This window comes from Peromyscus maniculatus, chromosome X (assembly GCF_049852395.1).
Source record: "Peromyscus maniculatus bairdii isolate BWxNUB_F1_BW_parent chromosome X, HU_Pman_BW_mat_3.1, whole genome shotgun sequence".
In the NCBI taxonomy this organism is placed as follows: Eukaryota; Metazoa; Chordata; class Mammalia; order Rodentia; family Cricetidae; genus Peromyscus; species Peromyscus maniculatus.
Window position 1 is genome coordinate 39247952 of NC_134875.1, and position 22843 is coordinate 39270794.

The 22843-nt window shown below is 39.4% G+C and overlaps 1 protein-coding gene across 3 annotated transcripts in view; it reads right to left on the reverse strand.

The window, feature by feature from the left end:
• Positions 1 to 22843, reverse strand: part of Dock11 (dedicator of cytokinesis 11) — a 184050-nt gene that overhangs the window by 13640 nt on the left and 147567 nt on the right. For all 3 annotated transcript variants that reach the window (XM_006992962.4, XM_015986474.3, XM_015986475.3), the window contains 7 exons: positions 20226 to 20339; positions 17982 to 18197; positions 17836 to 17893; positions 12630 to 12736; positions 2915 to 3037; positions 2050 to 2163; positions 552 to 698 (listed from right to left, as the gene is read on the reverse strand). In XM_006992962.4, coding sequence (XP_006993024.1) covers positions 552 to 698; positions 2050 to 2163; positions 2915 to 3037; positions 12630 to 12736; positions 17836 to 17893; positions 17982 to 18197; positions 20226 to 20339 — 879 coding nt within the window. The remainder of the gene's footprint in view (positions 1 to 551; positions 699 to 2049; positions 2164 to 2914; positions 3038 to 12629; positions 12737 to 17835; positions 17894 to 17981; positions 18198 to 20225; positions 20340 to 22843) is intronic.

Below are 22843 nucleotides of genomic sequence, written 5' to 3' on the forward strand. Positions count from 1 at the left end.
TAGAACTGAATGTTCAACAGCTAAACTGATATCATCGTCTCTTCTATTATTATTATTTTTTTTTATTTTTACAAGATAAGGTTTCTCTGTGTAGCTTTGGAACCTGTCCTGGAAATCGCTCTGTAGTCCAGGCTGGCCTTGAACTCACAGAGATCCACCTGCCTCTGCCTCCTGAGTGCTGGGATTAAAGGTGTGTGCCACCACTGCCCAGCCTCTTCTATTATGATTAATGAATGCTCTTAATGTAATTACATAGTCACTTTCTACATAGTAACTCATTTAATGTGTATAACAACCTCATGAGAAAGATACTATTGTCTTGATGCTACCAATGAGAAAAGTCAAGCACAGAGGGGTAAGTGATTTTCCTATAGTCACACAGTTAGCAGAGAATGAAGACTTGAGTGTTGCCCCCCCTGACTTCAAAGCCTCCATTCTTTCTGTCATTATCTAACAGGCTCTACTTCTATGCTTCTATCCCACATATCAGGAGCAATGTACAGAGCCTGGAACAAATGAACAGTGGTTTCCAAATGCATGACACAGGTTACCTTGTCTGAATCCTGAATTATTTTGACATTTTCAGTACCAAATTTTTCACCATACAGTTTCACAAGTCTCAAAGAAATCTCTGAAAGGCCTGTGAGCTTGGGTTCTTTATAGATGTATTCTTTTCCATCTTCTTCTTCAAAAAAAGACTATTATAAAAGTAAACAAATAGTATATGAAAAAAAGCATTCCAGGAAAATCTGCATAATTAGTGACAATATATTTGAATACACTTAAAATAATATTTATTAATATTAGCTTTAACATATTTATGCTGGCTGTTCTATGTCACCTTGACTTAGCTAGAATAATTTGGGAAGTTGGAACCTCAATAGAGAAAATGCCGTATCAGATAGTCCTGTGGGGGCATTTTCTTAAGATGTGTGAGGGCCCAACTCACTGTGAAGGGGTACTAACCCTGGGCAGGTGGTCCTGGGGTCTATAAGAAAGCAGACTGAGCAAGGTATGGGGAGCAAGCCAGTAAGCAGCACTCCTCCATGGCCTCTGCATCAGTTCCTGCCTCCAGGTTCCTGCCTTGAGTTCCTGCTCTGACTTCCCTCAGTAATGGAGTGTGGTCAGAGTTGTAAGCTGAAATAAACCCTCTCCTCCACAAGTTGCTTTTTGTCATGGTGTTTTATCACAGCAATAGAAATTCTAAGACAATATTAATATTTTAATTTTAGTATATTAATAATATATTAAAAGCCACATGCATATATTCAACCTTCTAACTTCGAATAACTGAGAATTGTCAAATGCACAAGTATACAAACATATTGTCTGAAAGAGGGAGGTGTAATCTGGAAATATTTTTTATTTTTATTAAGTAGTCCCATGTTAGATTTTCTTTCTTCTGTGTGTACTCAAATTCATAAATATATGAACATATTATTGGTAGGAAGAGGAAACAAACATGGATATGTTTTTTTATTTTCATTAGGTTTCCATATTAATGTCTTCCATGTGTTCTTTTTTTTAACAGATTGTTTTTGCTTTTTAAAATTTTTAATTATTTATTTTATTCTTTTATTTTATGTGCATTAGTGTTTTTGCCTGCATGTGTATCTGTGTGAAGGTATCAGATCTGCTGGAACTGCAATTACAGACAGTGGTGAGCTGCTATGTGGGTGCTGGGAATTGAACCCAGGTCCCCTGGGAGAGCAGCCAGTGTTCTAAACCACTGAGCCATCTCTCCAGCTCCCTTCCATGTGTCTTTAGTCTGTCTTGTATTACAAAGCTTTAACGACTAGATACTTAATGTGTATTTCAGAAGCTTAACAGAAAACTAAACTGAGGAAGAAATCTACACCTTGCATCCCTGACCTAATTAGACAGGAGAACCAAAGTGAATGAGAATATTACAAAAGGAGCTTTCTGCTGTGCAAAAAGCAAGACAGAATTCCAGAAGCAACAACTGTCCAAAGGGCATCTAATAAGTCAAAGGAGAACATTTAAAAAGCCAAACAGCTTGGTGAACCAACTTTACTAAAGCACACTTACCTGGCCATAAAAGGCAACTCTGAAGAAAGTACCTAAAAGTCGTTTTTTGGTGTGCATAACCTCCAAAATTTTTGTGTAAGCGCCATGAAGAGTTCTATAGACTTGAGTCAGTTTCTGAAAAATGAGAATATATATTTGTAGTTTTGTCAGTCATTAAGTGTCCTCAAGATCAACGTGCAAGAGTAAAAAATCACCAATGTTTAGGTTTTTATTTTAAAGTAGATTTCTTTTGCTTGTTTATTTTATTTTATTTTTGAGACCGAGTCTTGCTATATAGGCCAGGATAGCCTGGTACTCACTTCATTACCCGGCTATCCTGGGCTATTAGCAAAGCCTCATCTCAAAAGTTGCAATAAAGGAGATCTGGCTGCTGTTGAATGGTAGAGAAATTGCCTAGCATGTGTGATGGCCTGGGTTCAATCCCCAGAAGTGCAAAACATTTTATAGTATGTGAATATGAGAGTTCTACCTAGTTATGTATAGATTATTAAGTTCTTGTTTTATTTAATTTCTATGTGTGTGTTTTGCCTGCATGTATGCCTGTATACCACAAAGATCAAAAAAGGGCATCAGATCCCCTGGAGATTTGCTAGTTTTTATAATTCAGGGAAGAAACTTAACATTTGGACTAGGGGATATCTTGGAGATACAGCACGAGCCTAGCATGCCCAGTGTCCTAGGATTCATCCCTGGCACCACAAATAAAAAGGATATTTATTCTATGATAAAATTCCAATGTCACAATACAATGAATTAACTATTTTCTTCAGAAGACATCAGAGTGAAAAGATAGGAACAACATTATGTTAGTGTTTTACCAAGACTGAAACAAAGTATGGAAGGTAATGATGCCAATGTGTCCTACCTCAAACTCACGGCGTTTCTCATAAATTGGAATAATCAACTTGGATATTTCAGAAATGACTTCATAACGCTCTGCCTTCCACAAGCCATCCACACACTGTTCTAGTAACTCCAGCAAAACCTCCTGCATTAAGAGAAATATTCAACTGGATATTAAACTAGCTTTAGATAAATCAATCTGAAACCATTTTAACTTGGAACAAACAAAATGGGCTACGTTCAAGCAAATGCATAGAGGTATATACATACATATACATATACATATATATACACATACACACACTAGAGGGGGGCGGGTTCTCTGTGTAGCTATGAGCTATGTCTGTCCTGGAACTCTCACTGTTGCCCAGGCTGGCCTCGAACTCACAGAGATCCACCTGGCTCTGCCTCCCGAGTGCTGGGATTAAAGGCGTGCGCCACCACCGCCCGGTTGCACAGAGGTATATTTGTATGAGCACATCTTCCCCCTCTCTACTTCTTCCTTTTGAAACAGGACCTAGCCATGAAGCCCAGGCTGTCCTGCAACTGGTGAGCTTTCCACCTCAACCTCACTGAATGCTTTTGATTACAGGTATGTGCCAGCATAGACTGCTACATGACAGTCTTTTCTAAATCAAATGTTACAAGTACTGGAAAATTAGAAATATTTCTGGAATATGAAACCAATGCCAACAGTAAATTATATTTGTTTTGTTTATGTGAAAATGGAGACTTTACTTACAGATAATATCATGTTGAATTAAATCTTTTGGTTGTTCCAAATTATGGACTAAGTTGACCTGGAAGTTGAAGAATGATTTACTAGGGGATGGAAATCATGCCAGGGTGAGACAGGGTGGGTGGTGAGGGTGGAAGAAAGGTGTGGTTGGATACCAATGAATGCTGTATGCACACACAGAAATATCATAATGAATCCTATTTATATACACATATATATCATGTTTTAGTAAAAGTAATTAATAGAGAATGTATAAATACCTAACAAGGCAAATTTCACTAAACTTGTACATGTCCATTGCTATTCTTTCATACTGAAACAATATTTGCATAGAATATTAGTCTTAAGAGGATTAGACAGCTTTTCAAGCTATTGCATTAGTGATTTAGGTCTTCTTTTAACTGATACAATCCAGAGAAAGAACTCTCCCTATGATTTGAACATTAGAGATAAGATAATATCCTATGATAGGGCTCTCACACCTTCCACAATTGTAACAGCTGCTTGAGACAGTTTTGTGAAGCATCATCTCATGATGAGGCCAACTGTTGTGCTGTTGACTACAAGTTTTAGTAACTTGTTTTCCTTCAGATTTAGGGAACTGATTGCCAAAATGGCCTGTTTGTCACTTAGACAATCAAATTTATCTTCTAGTTCCCGTTCCTATTTAGCAGGTGGCAATAATCTATAATTACTTAGGTGGAAAGTAGGTGCAGTTTTGACTTTACCCTGGTATGCGTTGAATTGTATTCCCCTAAATGGTAAGCTGAAATTCTTACCTGCCTCAGAATGTGACCTGATTTGAGAAAAGGTTGTTATAGATACAATCGATTAAGATAAATATACTGATACAAGGTGAGCCCTCAAGACAATATGGCTGGCATCCTTAAAATAAACAGCAGGTGTCCAGGGAAAATACAATGTGACTACAGGGACAGAGACAGAATCCATGTAGCTATAAGCCAAGGAATGCCAAGGACCAACAGCTATCAGCAGAAGGCAAGGATTTCTGGACTCCAGAATGGTGAGTTAATACATTTTGTGTTTGAAGCTACCTACTTTGATATGGCAGCCCTAGTGCTCTGCTCTTAATATTTGCTTCCCTCAGATTCACATGGGAAAATTCTAACCTTCCAGATCATGGTATCAGAAGGTGAGGCAGTTGGGGGTAATGATGTCATAAGGCAGAGCAACCATGAATATGATTTCAAGCACCCTCTCAAAAGAAATCCCAGAGACCTAGCGCATCCCTTCTACCAAGTAAGGGCACAGCAAGCAGGGGCCATCTACGAACCGGGAAATTTGCCCTCCCTGGATACATTACCCACTAGAACTCTGAGAAATTCATTTCTGCTGTTAATAAGCTACCTAGTATAGGGTATTACGTCTAGGGTGCAACTGGGTGTTAAATAGCTTTAGACAAATCAATTTCAAACCATTCTAACAATCTAGGAAACTAATACAATCTTTTCCTTCACTCATCCTCTGAGCTTATTACCAAGCCCTGTCACTTTAACTTCCTAGGTACTTCTCAAATATGATCCATTTCCTCCATTTCTCCGTTTATTGCTAAGACTCAAGACTTCGGTACCTTTTCCCCTCACTGATCTTCCTGACTCCAGTCTTGGCACTTCCCAATACATCCTCTACAGAGAGACCACAGGGTTCTGACCATGTCATTGAAAATCTAAAAACATGCCATCACTCACAGAACAAGGGGCAAACTCCTTCATGTGGTACACGAGGATTGTAATGATATGGTTAATGCTTCTATGATCTCCTCATTCAACAAGCCAAGTGCTCCAATAACAGAGGAAAGCTTACTACTAATTCTCCTGAAATATCCTCTGCCCTTCAAGCATCTCTTTAGAATAGCTTAGGTACTACCCTCCTAGATGTTTTTCCTGGTCTGGATAAGGAAGGCAAGGTACAAATACTTTGTTTCCCATTCTATGAATCGATGGGGTAAATATTTATAGTTCTACAATATTTGCACACTGTCTAGGTAGCTGACATTCCAAATAAGCTGTGATTCTTTAAGGGTGGGAACAACCTTATTTATCTAGACTGCCTTCTTTTGTAACTCATAATCAATGTGAATACTTGAATAAAGAATCAGCATATTAACATTCACTGGCTATAGTAAGAATTTCAGCAGGCTGGGCATGGTGGCACATATCTCTACTACTAGCTCTCAGGAGGCAGAAACAGATTGATCTCTGTGAGTTCCAGGCCAGCCTGGTCTACATGGCAAGTTTCAGGCCAGCCAGGGATACATAGTGAGATCCTGTCTCAAATACCAAGAAGTCAGTTAAAAACTAATGGTGTTTATTTCAGGAATTGAAAGTTGTTAGTAATTTTTTTTAAAAAGCTCAAGGAATATACCACTACATAAGCCTAATAAAAGAAATAAGTGCAGAAAAGGTGTTTAATCAGATACAAGTAACACACAACTTGAACAGATTGTATATATGCATTTAGAAATACACACACACACACACACACACACACAACAACAACAACAATGAAATAAAATGAGGCCATGAATTTGAAAAAGTGGGGGGATACACAGGAAGGTTTGAAGGGAGGAAAGAAAAGGGGGAATGTTGTAGAATATTATTTTAAAGTGTGTCACTTTTATTTATGTTGCATTTGTTTAACTCTGTGAAGCTGAGATACTTTGCTTGTGTAAAACACCTGATTGGTCTAATAAGGAACTGAACGGCTAATAGGTAGGCAGGAGAAAGGAAAGGAGGGGCTGTTAGGCAGAGAGAATAAATAGAAGGAGAAATCTAGGAGAAGGAGATCTAGGAACCAGAGAAGGAGGACTCCTCCAGGGGCCAGTCACCCAGCTACCCAGCAAGCCACAGAGTAAGAGTAAGATTTACAGAAGTAAGAGAATGGAAAAAGTACAGGGGCAAAAGGTAGATGGGATAATTTAAGTTGAGGAAAGCTGGTAAGAAATAAGCCAAGCTAAGGCCAGGCATTTATAATTGAGAATTTGTCTACATGTGATTTATTTGGGAGCTGGGTGGCAGGCCCCCCAAAAAAGAGTAAAAACAAACAACACCAGGGAAAGTGATATAAATAGATTATAATCTCAAAAATATTAAATATTAAAAATAAATCTTTAAAATTATATCAATATTTTCTTAAAAAATCATTATCTGTTCATGACAGTAAAACTGAATTCTGGGTGAAAATGAATACAAGGGACCTTCCTTGATCTCAAAGAACATCTACTACACACTTAAGGCCAAACAGTGTTATTGTAAACCTGGGGACAATGCAAGGATATACACTCACCATTTCTGTTCAGTACCACCCTAGAGGTCCGAGCTGGTGAAATAAGGCAATCAAAAGAAAAAGGGCATACAGACTGACAAAAGTAAAATCATGTTTCTGTGGCATGATTGCATATGCCCTAAATCATACAGAATACACAGATGACTATAGAAAAGCTGACAAGCCAATTTCTTTGGGGGCAGAATCTCCTTATGCTGCTCAGGTTAGCTTAGAATTTGAGATCATTTCTGTCTCTGCCTTCTAAGAATTGGAATTACAGTATTTGCTGCCATGCCTGGCTCATGGCAACTGCTATAAAATATAATTTTATAGGATGGTATACTACTTCAATCTCTGCTTCTGTGTGTGTTTTTTTTTCTTTTGCTCCTATTTCCAGCCTTTGTGAACTCTTGTCCATGTTCTGTCTGTGTTGTTCACCTTGCTTAGGCTCTGACAAGGCTATAGCTTGCAGATGTTTATGTCCAACCTGATGTCTCTTTACATTCAATTCTGCATTTCAAGCAGTCTGATTATTTCCATTTTGATAACCTTTCACCTCAAGTGAAACCTCTAGTTTCTTTTAAAATAGTACTCACCGGTAATCTAAACCCCAAAAGACAAATATGGCATCTGTTCACTTGTATGTTGTGTTGGCTGTTAAGTCTATGATAAGCAGTCTACAATCCACATAACCACAGAGATTAGGTATAGAGTAAGGGACTTGGGGTAGGATTGGATCACCTTACAAAGGGGAAACAGAATAGTTATGGATTTATGGATGGGTGGGGGGGTTACTGGAACAGGAGGATCAAATAGGAGGGGGAGGAAAGAGTAGGTTAAGGGGGTAATATGGTGAGGGACAGCTAGAAATAAGGGCTATTTGAGGGTTATATTGAATCCTAATACAGTAGAAGCTTCCTAAATTATATACATAAATAAATGCAATCTACATGGAATCATCAAATAATGGCAGGGACAAAGCCCCAGCTAGACATCTCTTGCCACCAAATGAAACCTCCAGTGCTGGGAATGGGTTACATCTACTCAAGTTGTTGGCCAAAGAGGGCCCATGGGAACCACCAAACAACCCAGGCTATTGCCAAGGCTATCCTTTGCTGTTCACAAACTGATGGTAAGGTCCTATTGCTGAAGACAACACATAATTCACTGAAAACAGAGAAGTCAAGCTGGTGCCTCTCTAGAGCCTCTACTCATATTGACTAGTGGACGGCATTCTGTACGCTACTGGAGGAGAAAGGCAAACAATCAAGCCACAAACCTTGTCATCTACAATCTGTCTATAAACGATCTGTCTACAAGATGCACTGGTTGTAGGAGAAACCAACCACTATCTGATTAAAATTAAGGCCTATTTCATGATGGAACCCATGTCCAGCACTGCCTGGGTGACTAAGAACCTGAGACTCGATAGGCCATGGACCTAGGGGATAACTGAATACTACAGTTCTGGTAGAGAAACATTGCTGTGGATATCACTCTGTATAAATAAAACACTGATTGGCCAAAAGCCAGACAGGAAGTATAGGTGGGACTAACAGAGAGGAGAATTGAGGGAACAGAAAGGGAAGGGAGAGACTGCCTGCAGCTGCCAGGACAAGAAAAATATAAGGTACCAGTAAGCCACAAGCCACGTAGCAAAGTATAGATTAATAGAAATGGACTAAATATAAGAGTAAGAGCTAGACAGTGATTGGCCTGAGCTAATGGTCAAGCAGTTTAAATAATATAAGTGTCTGTATGTTTATTTTATAAGTGGGCTCCGGGACTGGCAGGGCTTGGCGGGAGCTGGAGAGAAATTCTCTAGCTACAAATGGCACCCAAAGGGTTGGCAAGAGTTTCCACCTAAAACCTTAAAAAAAAAAAACAAAACAAAACAAAACAAAAAAAAAAAAACAGAGCTAAAAACAGCTTCCTCGTTGTCTCTCTCAAGTTGGTGGGTTCCTGGCGTTTACCTTTGACGGGCAGTATGGCCGAAATGAGGCGTCTGCCAGCAGCACATTACACTGTGTGGTAGATTTAGTCTTTACTAGTATTAAAAAAAGGAAAAAAAAAAAAGAGGTTTCTGGGCTACACGCTGCTTTGATAGAAGCATAGACCCACTATTTCTGAGAGCTGATGGCTCCCAGACCTGGCAGAAAACGTACCACCACCATGTTGGGAAGCTAAAGTGGGCGGAGCCAGCAGCCACAGCGCCCTTTCAGTCTTAGAATGCTGCAGTTTAAAGCAATAGGTTCACAATAAGACTGATTCAGATGGAATAGTTTACAATGTATGTAAAAATGTACATAGGCTTGAAAGGGAGAGAAAAAGTAATATATACAGTTATATAAACAAATATAGTTTTTTAAAAATAAAGTCTTTAAAGAGACAGTAAAATTAATATATAAAATAAGTCACATAAAGATGACTATCACACAGAGAATCTGGATTATGTTCTCTTTGATATTCGTAACTAGGGAAAAACATTTGATTTTAAAAGCTGTTGAGTTATGCCAAAATGTGTATTTTAAAGGTACCTTGACTTCAAAATTTGGATATAAGGATATGTTACTTTGGAAAAGAGGCTCAGCTTTTGTTTCCACAGAAAGCCAGAGGCTATGGATTTGTTCCAGATTAAGTTACATCAGGTTTGACCAGCCAAGACCCCCTGAAAGGTCTCCAATGACATCAAGGCCCAGATGATCCAACATCCAAAACCATTTCAAGGCAACTGGCTCAAATGATATACCCTCACAGACTACTCCATAATCCTAAAATTTTCTTTGTGTCCCCATAAGATACAGCGCCCCCTTCCAACAAGAAATAGTAAGAGAAGCTATGCCCAAATTCCCAAATATATCAAGCTGGCTTTGGAGATGGAATTGGCTCACTACTTCTCTAAACCCAGACATATTGCTAAAATAAAAGGTTAAGAGATTCTTATGTCCCAAATCAGAAGAGCCCTCTGGTGTGGGACAGAGAAAAACCAATATCTTTATTTAAAACAGGTTGATTATAAATGTGACCTCTTTCTAAAGAAAAAAGGGGATATGATACAGATATATAGGATATAGATATGATAAGATAAAAGGGTAGATTAATGAACCTACTTTTAAAGAACAACAACTTGTTTAAAATGTTTTACATTGGTATAGATTTTAGTTTATTGATACAAGTTTAAACTTAATTTTGTTATAATGTATATATATATATTTCTATTCTCGTTTGAGATATTATGTTTATGTAACTCATTTAGATTGTAATGGATAATTAAGAAATACAGATTAATAATTAGTCTTCTATGATAGTCAAACTTGTAGCCATGTTAGTTAAGTTTTCTAGGTATACATATTTCAGATAGATAGGTAATCTTCAAACACTTCAAAGACCTACAGAATATGGCATTGTAAGAGCCAGAGGGGATGGAGGACACCAAGGAAACAAGGCCTTCTATGCACAGGAGGGCTGATGTCCATATGAGCTCACAGAGACTGTACCATTCGCCAAGAGTCTCTCCCTGGATATGCAAACTACACCTAAGGGCAGGCCTCATGCTCAGCAGTATATAGCCAACACAAAACAACCTCAATGGTATTTTTGAAGTTTTTTTTTTAACCTTATAGATATTTTGTTCATATATTACAGGTTCAGAGTTTTGATGGGTTTTCTGTGTGTGTGAATGTATGTGTCAGCATTTGTATGTTTCTTGTGCTTTTTCTTTGGCGCTTTTTTTTGTCTTATTCTGGTTTGTTTGTTTTTATTTCATCTCATTTTGTTAGTAATAATATTAGTTTTGATACTTGTTTGTATTCTAAAAAAAGAGGAAAGAAAGAGTATGGATTTGGGTGGGTGGGGAAGTGGGGAGCATCTGGGAGGAATTGGGGTGGGGAAACTGTGATCAGAATACATTGTATGAAAAAAATCTATTTTCAATAAAAAAAGAAAAGTTTCTAGAACTGTTATGCCACATTTACCTTTTTTAACGCTTGGCATTTAGAATTTTATTGTATGGGTGGTATCTTTTATTTTAAAATATTTTTATTTCTTCTTGGAAGGCGGTAGACTTCTTTGCAACACTGTCATGTCCTCTCGTGATATGCACTCCCCTCTTCTCTTATCCCCTATCATGTAAATACAAACTTTGGATAGTTCAATTATATATCTCTTAAAGATATTTGCTGGTATATAAGTATAATAATGTTTATTTATTGAATTATTTTCTGCATGTAAATTCCACTTAAATATATAATTAAAACTCATTTTTATAGTTAAAAAAATAAGTGCTCATCCCTTTCCCTGCAAATAGTAGCTATCATTTTCCCACAATTCCCAAACCTCTCTTAAGCATCAATTCTTTCTTTTTCCCTTCCTATTGTATTTCCTAGGTATTTTTTGGTTTGGTTTGGTTTTTGGTTTTTTGAGACAGGGTTTCTCTGTGTAGTTTTGGTGCTTGTCCTGGATCTCGCTCTTTAGACCAGGCTGGCCTTGAACTCACAGAGATCTGCCTGGCTCTGCCTCCCTAGTGCTGGGATTAAAGGTGTGTGCCACTGCCACCAAGCTTGTTTTGTTTTTTGAGACAGGGTTCCATGTAGCTCAGGCTGGCCTCCTATGCACTATGTTGATGAAGGTGGTCTTGAAATTAAACTTCTGATCCTCCTGTCTCTACCTTCCATACACTGAAGTATAGATGTGTACCATCTTAACCAGTTTATGTGTAGCTGAGAATCAAACTCAGGACTTATGCATGCAAGGCAAGTACTCTGCCAACTGAGCTACATGCCTAACCTGGATCTTTCACTATTCTGGTTTATGCCATGATTATCACACATCTGGACACTTAGGGCAGCCTTCTCCAAGACTCTGCTCCAGCCCCTAGCCAGTCACCTATCATATCACAACCCATCCCTCATATCACAACCATGGTAACCTTCCTTGCCTTACATCTCTGACTTTGCATGTCACATACCTATATTATTTCAATGACTATCTCCAGAGTTGAACTTGGACATCATATTCCATCATTTTATAGCCTTTCTATTGCCAAGTCTCTAGGCTTGCTCCTATGTTAGTGCTAAACAGACCTTTATTAATGGACAACTAAAACTGTTTTCTATCCATCTGAAGTAGGGAGCAGGATATTTCCATTTGTGCAACTTTGTGACATACTTTGTCTATTTAGAGTTCTACTTCAAAAGAAGATAATGTTAACTCTAGTTTTGTGGAGTCCTTTTTCATATGCTGAATGGGATCTGGTCACAGGTACTGCATTTTAAAAACACCTTTATTAATCTTATTCCTATGGGTGTTTTGCCTGCATGGATGTATGTATACTATGTGAGTGCCTGGTGTCCATGAAGGTCAGAAGAGGGTATCAGATCCCCTGAAACTGGAATTACAGGTGCTTATGAACCACCACATGAGTGCTGGGAATCAAACCTGGGTCCTCAGAAAGAAAAACCAACGCTCCTAACTGCTAAGCCATCTTCGCGGCCCTCTAAACACTGCATTTGAAAACAAGACAGTGGGGCGAGTCGCAGAGACAAGATTCTACCCTGTCAACAGGAATTCCTTTGCTTAGAAGTTTTATGACTTAAAGCTCATCAACCCTTAGTAACTTTTGAAGTTAAGCCAGATCTAGTAACTTTTAATACAAATAAATCCTGAAATGGGAAATTTCTAAAAATGACAAACAATGCAGGTCCTGGGATCTTACTTCACTGTAATGAACATCCATCATTCCAGCATCTTCTTTCATGGCTCCTTCTTCATCTATATTGGGAGTAATTTTCTTGAAGGCTGAACACCCACTAGGGAATAATTCTGTGTGGAAAATCAGAAAGGGAGTATATTTATTACCAAAAAAAAAATTTGGTAAATAACAGACACCCTTAAAAGGATACACTATTTTTATAACACAAATGACTTTGGGTCAAAGTCATAAGTACAAGTTTCAGCCATGAAAATAATGTCATGTATTACTCAGATCTATTATAGTCTATCACTCTTCTCCCTGCTCAAAGTGAGCCCAAATTCATTATAAGTTGTGTTTTTGGTGTACCATCTTCAATAGCTGGTGTAGATGATCTCCTAGTATAAAAATTATATTCAAATACTCATCCCTTGTACATTTGATCTAGCATCTAGACAAGAGGGCAAACAGTTTTGGGGTAACAACTGAATGACCTTTGGTAATCATCTCTAGTGTTTAAATTTCACTGAGAGTTGGAAAGGGAAGTCAGTCAGTTATTGGAAGAGACTAGCCAAGGATTTACATGACAGACAGGAAGTGAAACACATGGCAGAGATAAAACATCCATGGAGAAACTGAACGGGGCATTAAAAAAAAAAAAAAACCATAGATTTGAAAGTTAGACAGACCTGACTCTACCATTGCTTCACTGTGTGAATTTGGATGTTTGTCTCCCTAGTACTCATAAGGTTTCTTCTTCATCATCATCACTACCTCTACTACCATAATAACAAGAATAATAATAAAGATTAGTTTGTGAGAGTTACATGAACACAGGTTTGGAATAGAGCCTAGCATGGAAGAAGGACTAAATGAATTATTATTGCTAAATAAGCCTATCAATGTTAGGAAGTAACTTTCTCAAGACAGAATTAAAGAACAGCTGGCAGCTGGAGCCTGGGAAGGAGGGAGTAAACTCTAGCCGAAAAGAACTTTTACAGCTGGGGCCCAAATTGTTCTTGTGGAGTGAGACTCTAGCTGGAGAAGGCCACATGGTTTTACTACAATCTGGGTTTTCTAGGATCTTGTGTGTAGAGGACAAACAAAGACACACTTCAGATGCACCTGGCATCAAACTTATAGCCATCCTCCTGTCTCTGCCTCCCAAGTGCCGAGATTATGGGTGAGGTACACTCCACCTAGGTTTGATTTGGACCCTTGATTTAATGCTTCATAGCTATTGCTTTCATATTTCCGCATGCCATTCTAAAGATGGAAACAGTCCAGGTGATCCCAGGAAAATAATGGGTAGGATTTTGGAGGAGGGGGTAGGTAGCAAGGCCAATTCTTAATAGAAGCCAGAAGAGGAAGGGGTAAGATCTTGAGGTGAGAGCATGGGGGGGGGGTTGACTAGGAATAAACAAGGGAATGAAGTGCTTTGTGGAACTTTAGCTATATGAGACTGAGTAGAAAACTTGGCAATGAAAGCAGCATTACCCTATAAGGAATGAGAAGAGATTCTATGGAGGAGGAAATTACATCTTCTGGGCTTAGGGGGAATCCGAAGGCCTGAAGCTTTGCTGAACGAGGATGCTATGTGGTGGTACAGGAATGCAGACAACTTGACTCTTGTCTTCCCTGGGGGAAAGAGTTGTGCCCTCTCTCAGGAAAAGAGAGAAGAATGCCAAAGTCTAGTCTTTAGAGAGTGAGATCCAGAAATGCTGAGGTTCTCAGACAAAATGAAAGACATTCTGACATCTTGGAGGTTATATTTGGGGGCAAGAAAAGTGCCCCCATCACTGCTTCCACTTGACGTGGGGAAAGGGAAAGGCATGAGAATCTGTCTGTAAGGTATCTCTGGTACAAAGAGCAAGGGCAAGGTTGCCGGTTAGAGGGTGGGGTGGGGTCAGGGTCAATTGCATTCCTCCGTCCACTTTCATTTTCTTTCTTTTTTTTCTGACAGGGAGGGGCAGAAATGAGACAAGGTCTTCCACTGTAGCCAGCACTCACTGTGGCCCAGGCTGGCCTCCAGCTTCTAACCCTCCCACTCCTGAGGGCTGCAATTCTAAGTAAGAGCCATGGTCCCAGCTGCCCTCTTCCCCCTCTCCTGGCTCTTCAGTCCTGAAACAAGGAACGGAAGGTTCCAGCAGTGGTCTTTCACTTGTGCAGATATCCCTGGGGGCCAGGAAAATACTGGATAGAACAAACTTGATTTTGATAAAAAAGTCTAAATGATAGAACATTTGCTTCCAATGTATCAGCTAATTGGCATCCTATTCCATTGCGATTAAGAGTATTTTTATAGCTCTCTTCAAGAGAAATGGCTTAGGGGCCAGCCGAGAGCATAACTCAACAATGGAGGACTTGTGTTCTATGAGTACGCCACCCTGAGTTCCATCCCAGAGGAGTGAGCTTCAAGTACAGTGCTTAGAAATTCATGCTAGACACCTGTCAGGGATTTAAAATGTAAACACGCCTCTTATCTTCAGTATCAATGGACAATTAATTGAAAACAAAGAATTCTAGAATGCTTTGATGGTCATCACTAAATGTTACTTAAAATATATCTTGCTTAAATATTCGGGTCTTCTCTAGACTCTTCTAATGATGCTGGGTTGCAGAGTTTTCACAATGGATAGTAGCTATCCCTGGGGGCCAGGAAACCACCAGATAGAACAAACTTAATTTTTATTTTTTAAAGAAGTCTACATGATAGAACATTTGCTTCCAATGTATTAGCTAAGACAGCATTCTATTCCATCTTGATCAAGAATATTTTTATAGTGCACTTAACTGTTTTAGATTAGCCAACTATCTTGATATCACTCTCATAGTTTAAGCAGCTAATTGAAAAAAGAAGCTGTTTTGGAGAGTTTTTGAATCACTGAAGCTAAGGTGGAAAAAACCCTGAGGATTTTTTTTTTTTTACTACTGCTGCTCTTTTAGAATTAGGTTTTCTGGTTTAAGGAAGTAGAATTCTCCAGGTCCAAAAATAGACAGAACCTATAAGTAAATATATAAACAGCATTCAAAATTAACATTTAACATTTCTTTGTTTAAAATGCAAAACATCATTTTCCTCCTTTGCTCTTTGATTTTAATGAAGGATAAATTTGAAAGCACCTTAAGGGTAATATGAAATACATGATGACAAGTTTGGGCTACATCCACTTGTTAAGACATGTCAGATTGGTGATGAAGGTAGCTAGCTACTTAATATTTAAACAACTAGAGCAAAAATAGTCTTTCTAAAGCTAAGGATGGACTAATGGAGATAACTCATTCTTGGTTTTGCTTAGGCTGAAGGTCTTTGTACCTGTGAATAAAACAAGATTCTTGGGAAGAATTTCTAATATAATTACCTATTTTCAAAATCTAAAGGGTTTATGCATAATGGAACTCTTACTTCAGGTGCTCACTAATTAGAAAGCTGGGCTAATGGGAAGCCAGTTTCTCTGGAAAGCATTTAAAGCCACAGCACTATGTTAAAGATCTTCATGTCAATGGATTGGGAATGTACAACTTCAAGTTTTGTGTTTAGGGCAACCTGACAAACACATCAGTGTTATAATTTAAAAAGATGAAATGAATGAATCTTCTTTTAATATCCATTTCAGAACTACTCATAGGGACTGGGTGTGTAGCTTTGGTGCTAGAGCACATGCTAATCATACCTGTAGCCATCTGACCAATCCTTAGAAGCAGAAAAAAGAAGAAAATGAAAGCAATATATGCACTAAAAGGAGAAAACTGGAATACACTCATTTTTTGGTATTTTTTTTAGATAAGTCATCCTTAATTTTTGTTTAATTTAAAGCCCTTATACTTGTGAGTAAAACAAGATTCTCAGGAAGAATTTCTAATATAATTACCTATTTTCAAAATCTAGAGAGTTAATTCTTAATAATTCGTAATGAGCCTGGAATTCTATTTCAGGTTCATACTCTGTAATTCACCCTGACTTAGAACTCACCATGGAGCCCAAGCTGCCTTGGGTTGTTTGGGCAGTCTTCCTGCTTTAGCCTCAATGTGCTGGGATTATAGCCCCCGTTACACCTAGCTGATATACCAATTTGAAAACTCGGATTGTTCAAAAGCATTTCAGTATCAAAATATTAATTTAAAATACAAGTAAAATGCTGGAGATATTGCTTGGATGGTAGTATGCTTGCTTAGCATTCACAAATCTCTGGGTTTGGTATCCAGTGCTGCATGAACTGGGTGGGCATGGTGGTGCATGCCTATAATCCCAGCACTTGGGAGCAGGAGAAGGAGAAGTTCAAGGTCATCCTTGACTACATAGCAAGTTTGAGGGCTGCTTGGGCTACATGAGATCCTACCCTGCCCCAAATTTAAATGAAAGGACTGCATAGTTTTATCATTATAGTCATGTTTGGGAAGAATCTCTACAGTGGCCATTATTTTACACACGGCACCTGAACACTGAACCTTAGATGTGAAATGAAAAACACATAAATCCCAGAGTTAAAAAGCAAAAAGACAAGGTTGTGTCCTCATAGCCCAAGCCTGACTAATAAGACTTCTTTAAGTTGCTTTCATTTTGCCCTCATGTTATTTGGTTGACTGGCTTGAAGCGAGCAGCTTGAACACTGATACATAGCAGATGTCTCGATTGCAATAATCACTGCAAATTATCTTTTAAACCTTACTCAATTGTTTTGCTATTTGAGTAGTTCTAATACTCCGCAATACTGTTGGGGAACAGAGAAGCATACAGGCCGATCCCTGAATTGGAAATCCTGAATTAGGGATGCAGAGCTATTGATGTCCTTCAAGGGCCTGATCCCCATTAACACTCAGGTATCACTGCATATAAATGGCTCTAGACACCAAGTCCACGGACAGTTGTTGGGGAAGGATAAGGAGGGAGAATGAAGTGATCTGCCTGTATTATGCAGAGCTTCTCCTAAGCCCTAGGAAGAATTTCATTTGTGGCAGTCATCCAGGGACATAGTCTTGGGAAATAAACACTGGGCACCAGGCCCAGCCGTGTTCTATGTCACTTATTCTTGTAACCTTCTACAGAAACCGAAGCCAAAGTGAGCACTCCAGCCTTCTTTTATAACAACGTCTGTTCAGCCCTGAATGAGGCTGAAGGTAAACATATCTTTAAGAGCCCCATTCTATCCCATTCACAATTGCAAGCTGCAAAGATAAAAATCAGTTTGCCAGCCGAGAGTCCTCCCATCTCAGAACAGGAAGGTCTTACTTTTTCGGTGAAGAAACTCTGCAACTAGAGCCGCTACGTGGACATAACACATGGCAGCCTAGAAATGGACGACAGAGAAAGAAGGGTCAGAATGTGTTCAAAGGAGTTGGAGGAGTCCCAGGGAGAACACAATTTTAAGCAGTCACCTCAGAAAAATCTCCATTTTTTATATGAATTTTGGCCATGCTGTCGAGCCAGGTTTTTCTTAGCTCTGGTGTGCTGGCATAAGATTTAGCTAAGCTATACTGGAGGTCAATTAGCATTTCCGGATCTTTCTCATGCTCCTTCATTTGGGCAGTGGCCATAAGAACAGTTCGGATTCTCTTGGTCAAATCTTTGACTTCTGTGGGAAAAGCAGTTGCCTAATTTCAAAACAAAACAAAACAAAACCCATATATTTAGCAGTATTATCAATAGGCTCTAAGCATGATCATCCAGTCCTGAGGAACTTAATAAAGTTTCTATTCCTTGTTAACAGTTCGTGGTACTGTGTTGCATGTGCCAACTCTAAAGAAGTTTTAATTAGTTATTTTATTAAAAATATGTAACTAACTAGGCTTCAAAGGCGTTTGAACTCGATGGCAATATACTTACAGTGCATAAAAACATGACCTTTGGAGTCACACTGGCTGGCTTTGGATCCTGGCTCCTCCACTGTGAATTCTGTATGTTTGTGGTTTGCTTATAGCAGTAACTGAAAGTTCTTGATAGCACCTCGGTACCAGGTAGTGATCCCGGGGCTTTATATGCTTTCATGTTTACAACAATCCTATATGTTAAGTAGTCTTCTCGTGCATTTCTACCAATGGGAAAACTGGGGCATGCAGCGGCTGAGAGGCTCAGCCAATGTGGCTCTACAGGCGATTGTCCACACTGATACATGTGCCTGTCTTGCCCACCGACTGTAACACACACCCCAGTGAAGATCCTGCTGCCAATTGTCCGTTTCCACAAATGAGAGGTTGTGAGTCACATGACACTCCAGAGAGGTTAAAGAGAACATTAACCTCTCAAAGTGTTCCTGACCTCAAGATGGGGATGGGACAAGTACATGACTATGGGACTTAATGAGAAGATAATATGCTGTTCTGCCTTTTTGGCTGCTTTAAAAATAATTAGTATATGCATCTTAGCTCTTTCCACTTATTAACAGAAACTCGACTTCCCAAAGGAAAGGCTTACCTTCTTGTAACAAGGTTTGTTGGTAAGGGTGGCCTTAGTAGATACCACTAAGTCATTCACAAACGAGTCAAGGGAAAGCAAGAGTTCTCAGTCCTATTCACTTGGAAAATGTCACTTGCTACCTGTCTAACATGGCGTTGAGTGTGGTAACCACTGGGAACATGAATTCTTAGAGCATCAGTAAAATAGCTGGAATAGCATACATTGCTTCTGTGCTCCTGGGATTAGTTGGACTGTACACTGATCCCCTGGGAAACCAGCAGCGCCGCTTGAAAAGCAAACTTTCCCAGACTGGGAGCAGCTGGCACTACTCAGTGTTTTTCTCCCTGCAAGCAGCATTCCTACGGGAATGGTTTTTTTGGTACACAGTTTCTACACGTCCCAAGCATCAATATGTGGTGACTGTGAGCTTTGCATTAATTTTTTTTTTTCAGATTTTATACGATATTGTCAAATATACTAGAACATGACCTTTCCCAAGAATGGGGACAGTTTATCTCCCTGGAAGGACATCAGGACCTGTCTTCCAGGCAGCCCAGTAAGAGATGCATTCTTACACTGCTCTAGTTTTTAAGCAGGTGTGAAACAGCAATGGTTGTCGGAATCTTAGGTTTGCTTCTGATGAACTGGAGCCGAGGAATGACAGCTTTGGACTGTCACAGCAAGCCACAACCAGTGAACAGAGCTTTTGGAAGTCACAAACCCAACAAATAATGAAACCCCTCTGTGCCATTTCCATCTGTTGCCATTGGGTCTGTTAGCCATTCTAAGAAGTGAGATTTTTCTCCAATTTCAAACTCGGTGTTGAATTAGCGAGTATTGTAAACGGTAAAAATTGTTAAGAAAGAAAAATACTTTCATTTTCTGAGCAAGTTTAGAAATCAAGCAGAGAAAACGACACAGATTTTATTACTAACAGATGTGCATTTGTTTAATCTATTCAGTTAATGCTGAATATAATTGCTAGCGATCCAGTGGTATATAAAAGCTATCAACTCATAAAGCTCACATTCTATACATTCCATACTAACAATCATTGTGAATTCCGTGACACTTTAAGGGCATAAAGTCCCTTTGTTAGTTACAGTGGTTTTTATTCATTACTGTGGTGTTGGGGATCAAAGCCAGGGCATTCATTGTACATGGTAAGTGCACACTCTACCAGTGACTCACAATCGCAGCCAAAGTGGTTTCAGTTTATTCCATACCTTCATAGGTCTGTCGCTATTGGCAAAATTATTGATAATGAATAAAGACTCCTGAAATCTCGAGCCTCCACTTAGGGCTACATCAGCTATCAGCTGACTTACAGCAATTATTATCTGTGGGAAGAAATAAAGGTTATTTTTTTTTTCAAATAGCTTTGAAGAAATCCTGCTCCGGGAGGTAGGGAGGGGAATCGCTATACGGTGTCCCGGCTGGCATCTAACTTCTGTCTTCCTGCCTCAGTCTCTTCAGTAGCTGGGGCTGGACTGCAGGCTCTCGCTGCCATGCCCAGCTTTCCCATTTTACACAGTCATATGTTGTGGTGTTTGATTGTAATCCCAGCACTCAGGAGGCAGAGGCGGAGGCAGAGAGGCAGAGAGGCAGAGAGGTAGAGGCAGAGGCAGCAACAGGATCACTGTGAGTTTCAGTGCAGCCAGGATTCTATGGTAAGACCCTGTCTTTAAAAAAGTACTGATAAAAAAGAAACAGAAATAAGATTCCACACCACACACCTGATACAATGGTGGCGGTCAGGCCTTCCCACCGAATATGCTCACGTGACGGTAGTTATGATGAATTTGAGCATGACTGACCTTTTTCTTCAACGGTTTCTCATTCTGTAGCACTTGTCTATTCTATATAATGTGCTAGTCTACAACCTTGAGTGAATGTCAAAATAATTCATGCTCAGATGTTAACAGCTGGATGCCTTCCTCTTGATCCAAAAAGACAAGATACAGTAGTGACTATGAATGCTCTGGAGTCAGAATGCCTTACATCTAAATTCTGACTTTATTAGCCAGTTGACACTGTAAATTTTCTTACCCTTGTTGATTTTATCTTATTACTTCCTTGGGTGTGCAGGCCTGCAATGCCACAGCATTCGTGTACGGGTCAGAAGACAACTTGGGGGACTTATTTCTAGCCTTCTACCATGAAGGACAGGCCCAGGTATCAAACTCCAGTTATCAGGCTCCACGGCAAACACGTGTATTCACGGAGCCATTTCTGCAGCCTATAGTTAACTCTTCATTGAGCACTTCCTGTATGCTCGATGCTATTCTAAGTCTTTATCTTTATTAACTTGTCTATATTAAATAAAGCACCGACAGAGCTGATATTTAGGCCCAGGGAATGGACTCTTAATAGAAAATTTCAGGCATTACTGGTAAATGAATCAAAGCCATATTTTAGGGATGGTGGGTATTCAGCTGACTTCACACAAAAGCAAACAGTAGAAGAGCTCCCAGGTAGTGCTGGCTGGCTCTACTATGCAACCATACCTCTAGAGAGGGTTTTTAAGTGATTATTATTTTCTAGTAGAATTGTAGTTGATTGATGGCAATTTCAAAAAAGCCGCTAATAGTTGTTTCCCTATAAAAAACCCTTTCTCCAGTAAATAGCTCTAATGGGTCAGATCAAAGAAGATACATAACTAGAGACTGTCTATATTACACAGTAGCCTACTGAGCCAAGAAGTCCCAACTGTGCTTAGATTCTGAGTTGTTACATCAAATAATCACAACGCTATGGAGATGTGAAACAATAATAATTGTCACACAGTGTGTTCTCTGTGCTGCCTTCATACTAACCATGCAAGGTAACAAATACTCGGCCTCATTTTACGGACGAGCAAACTGGTTCAGCCAGATTGAGTAACTCGATTAGGGTCACACAGCACATAAGTAGTCGAGCTATGAGTTAAGCAGATAGTTATCTCCATAAAATTCTGTGATTTCCACAAAATCTTGAGACTAATTTCATTGTTTGTTGAGATGGGGTCTTGCTATGTTATCCAGGCTGATCTTGAACTTGTGGGCTCAAGTGATCCTCTTGCCTTCGTCTCTCAAATATATGGGACAGGTGCAAGCGTCCCCAGGTCAATTCTTTTTTTAATTTTTTTTTTGAGACAGGTTCTTGTCCTGTAGCCCAGGCTAGCTCAAATGTACAATCCTCCTACCTTAGTCTCCCACATGTTTGGATTTTAGGCATGTGCCATCATGCCTGGCACTCTTTCACTGTTAAATAAAGGTTCTGCTGATGCATGCAAAACAGCCCGTATCACCTGCCGTGTATCATCTAACAATGTAATTCCATCATCTTACTTGAGCCTCCCCAAAATTCTATGTGGTAGAGTTTCTCCCATTTTATGTTTAAAGAGGCTGAGGTACAGAGAGGCCATTGTCATGGAATCTGAGCTAGGGCATACCCTCAAAACTTATACCTTAGAGAAGCCTTGTTGAAGAGAAAGGATGTGAGTCATATATATAAGTAGCCACAATGAAAAAGAGATGGAAGTGAAACTAGCTTTATTTATTTGTGTGTGTGCATACATGCGTACGTGCGTGTGTGTGTGTGTGTGTGTGTGTGTGCGCGCGCGCGCGCGCGCGCGCGCTCTTGCTATGTGTGCATGTGAAGATCAGAGGATAATTTGCAGAAATCCTTTCTCTCCTTCCACCATGTGTTTTTTGGTGATCAAACTCAGGTCGTCAGGCTTGGCAGCAAACACTTTTATCCACTGAGCCATCTTGCTGACCCGAAGTTTATTTTGATATATTTTAACTACCCCCTCCCCAATTTGACAAATCATTTCAATATATAAACAATATAAGTCAACTTA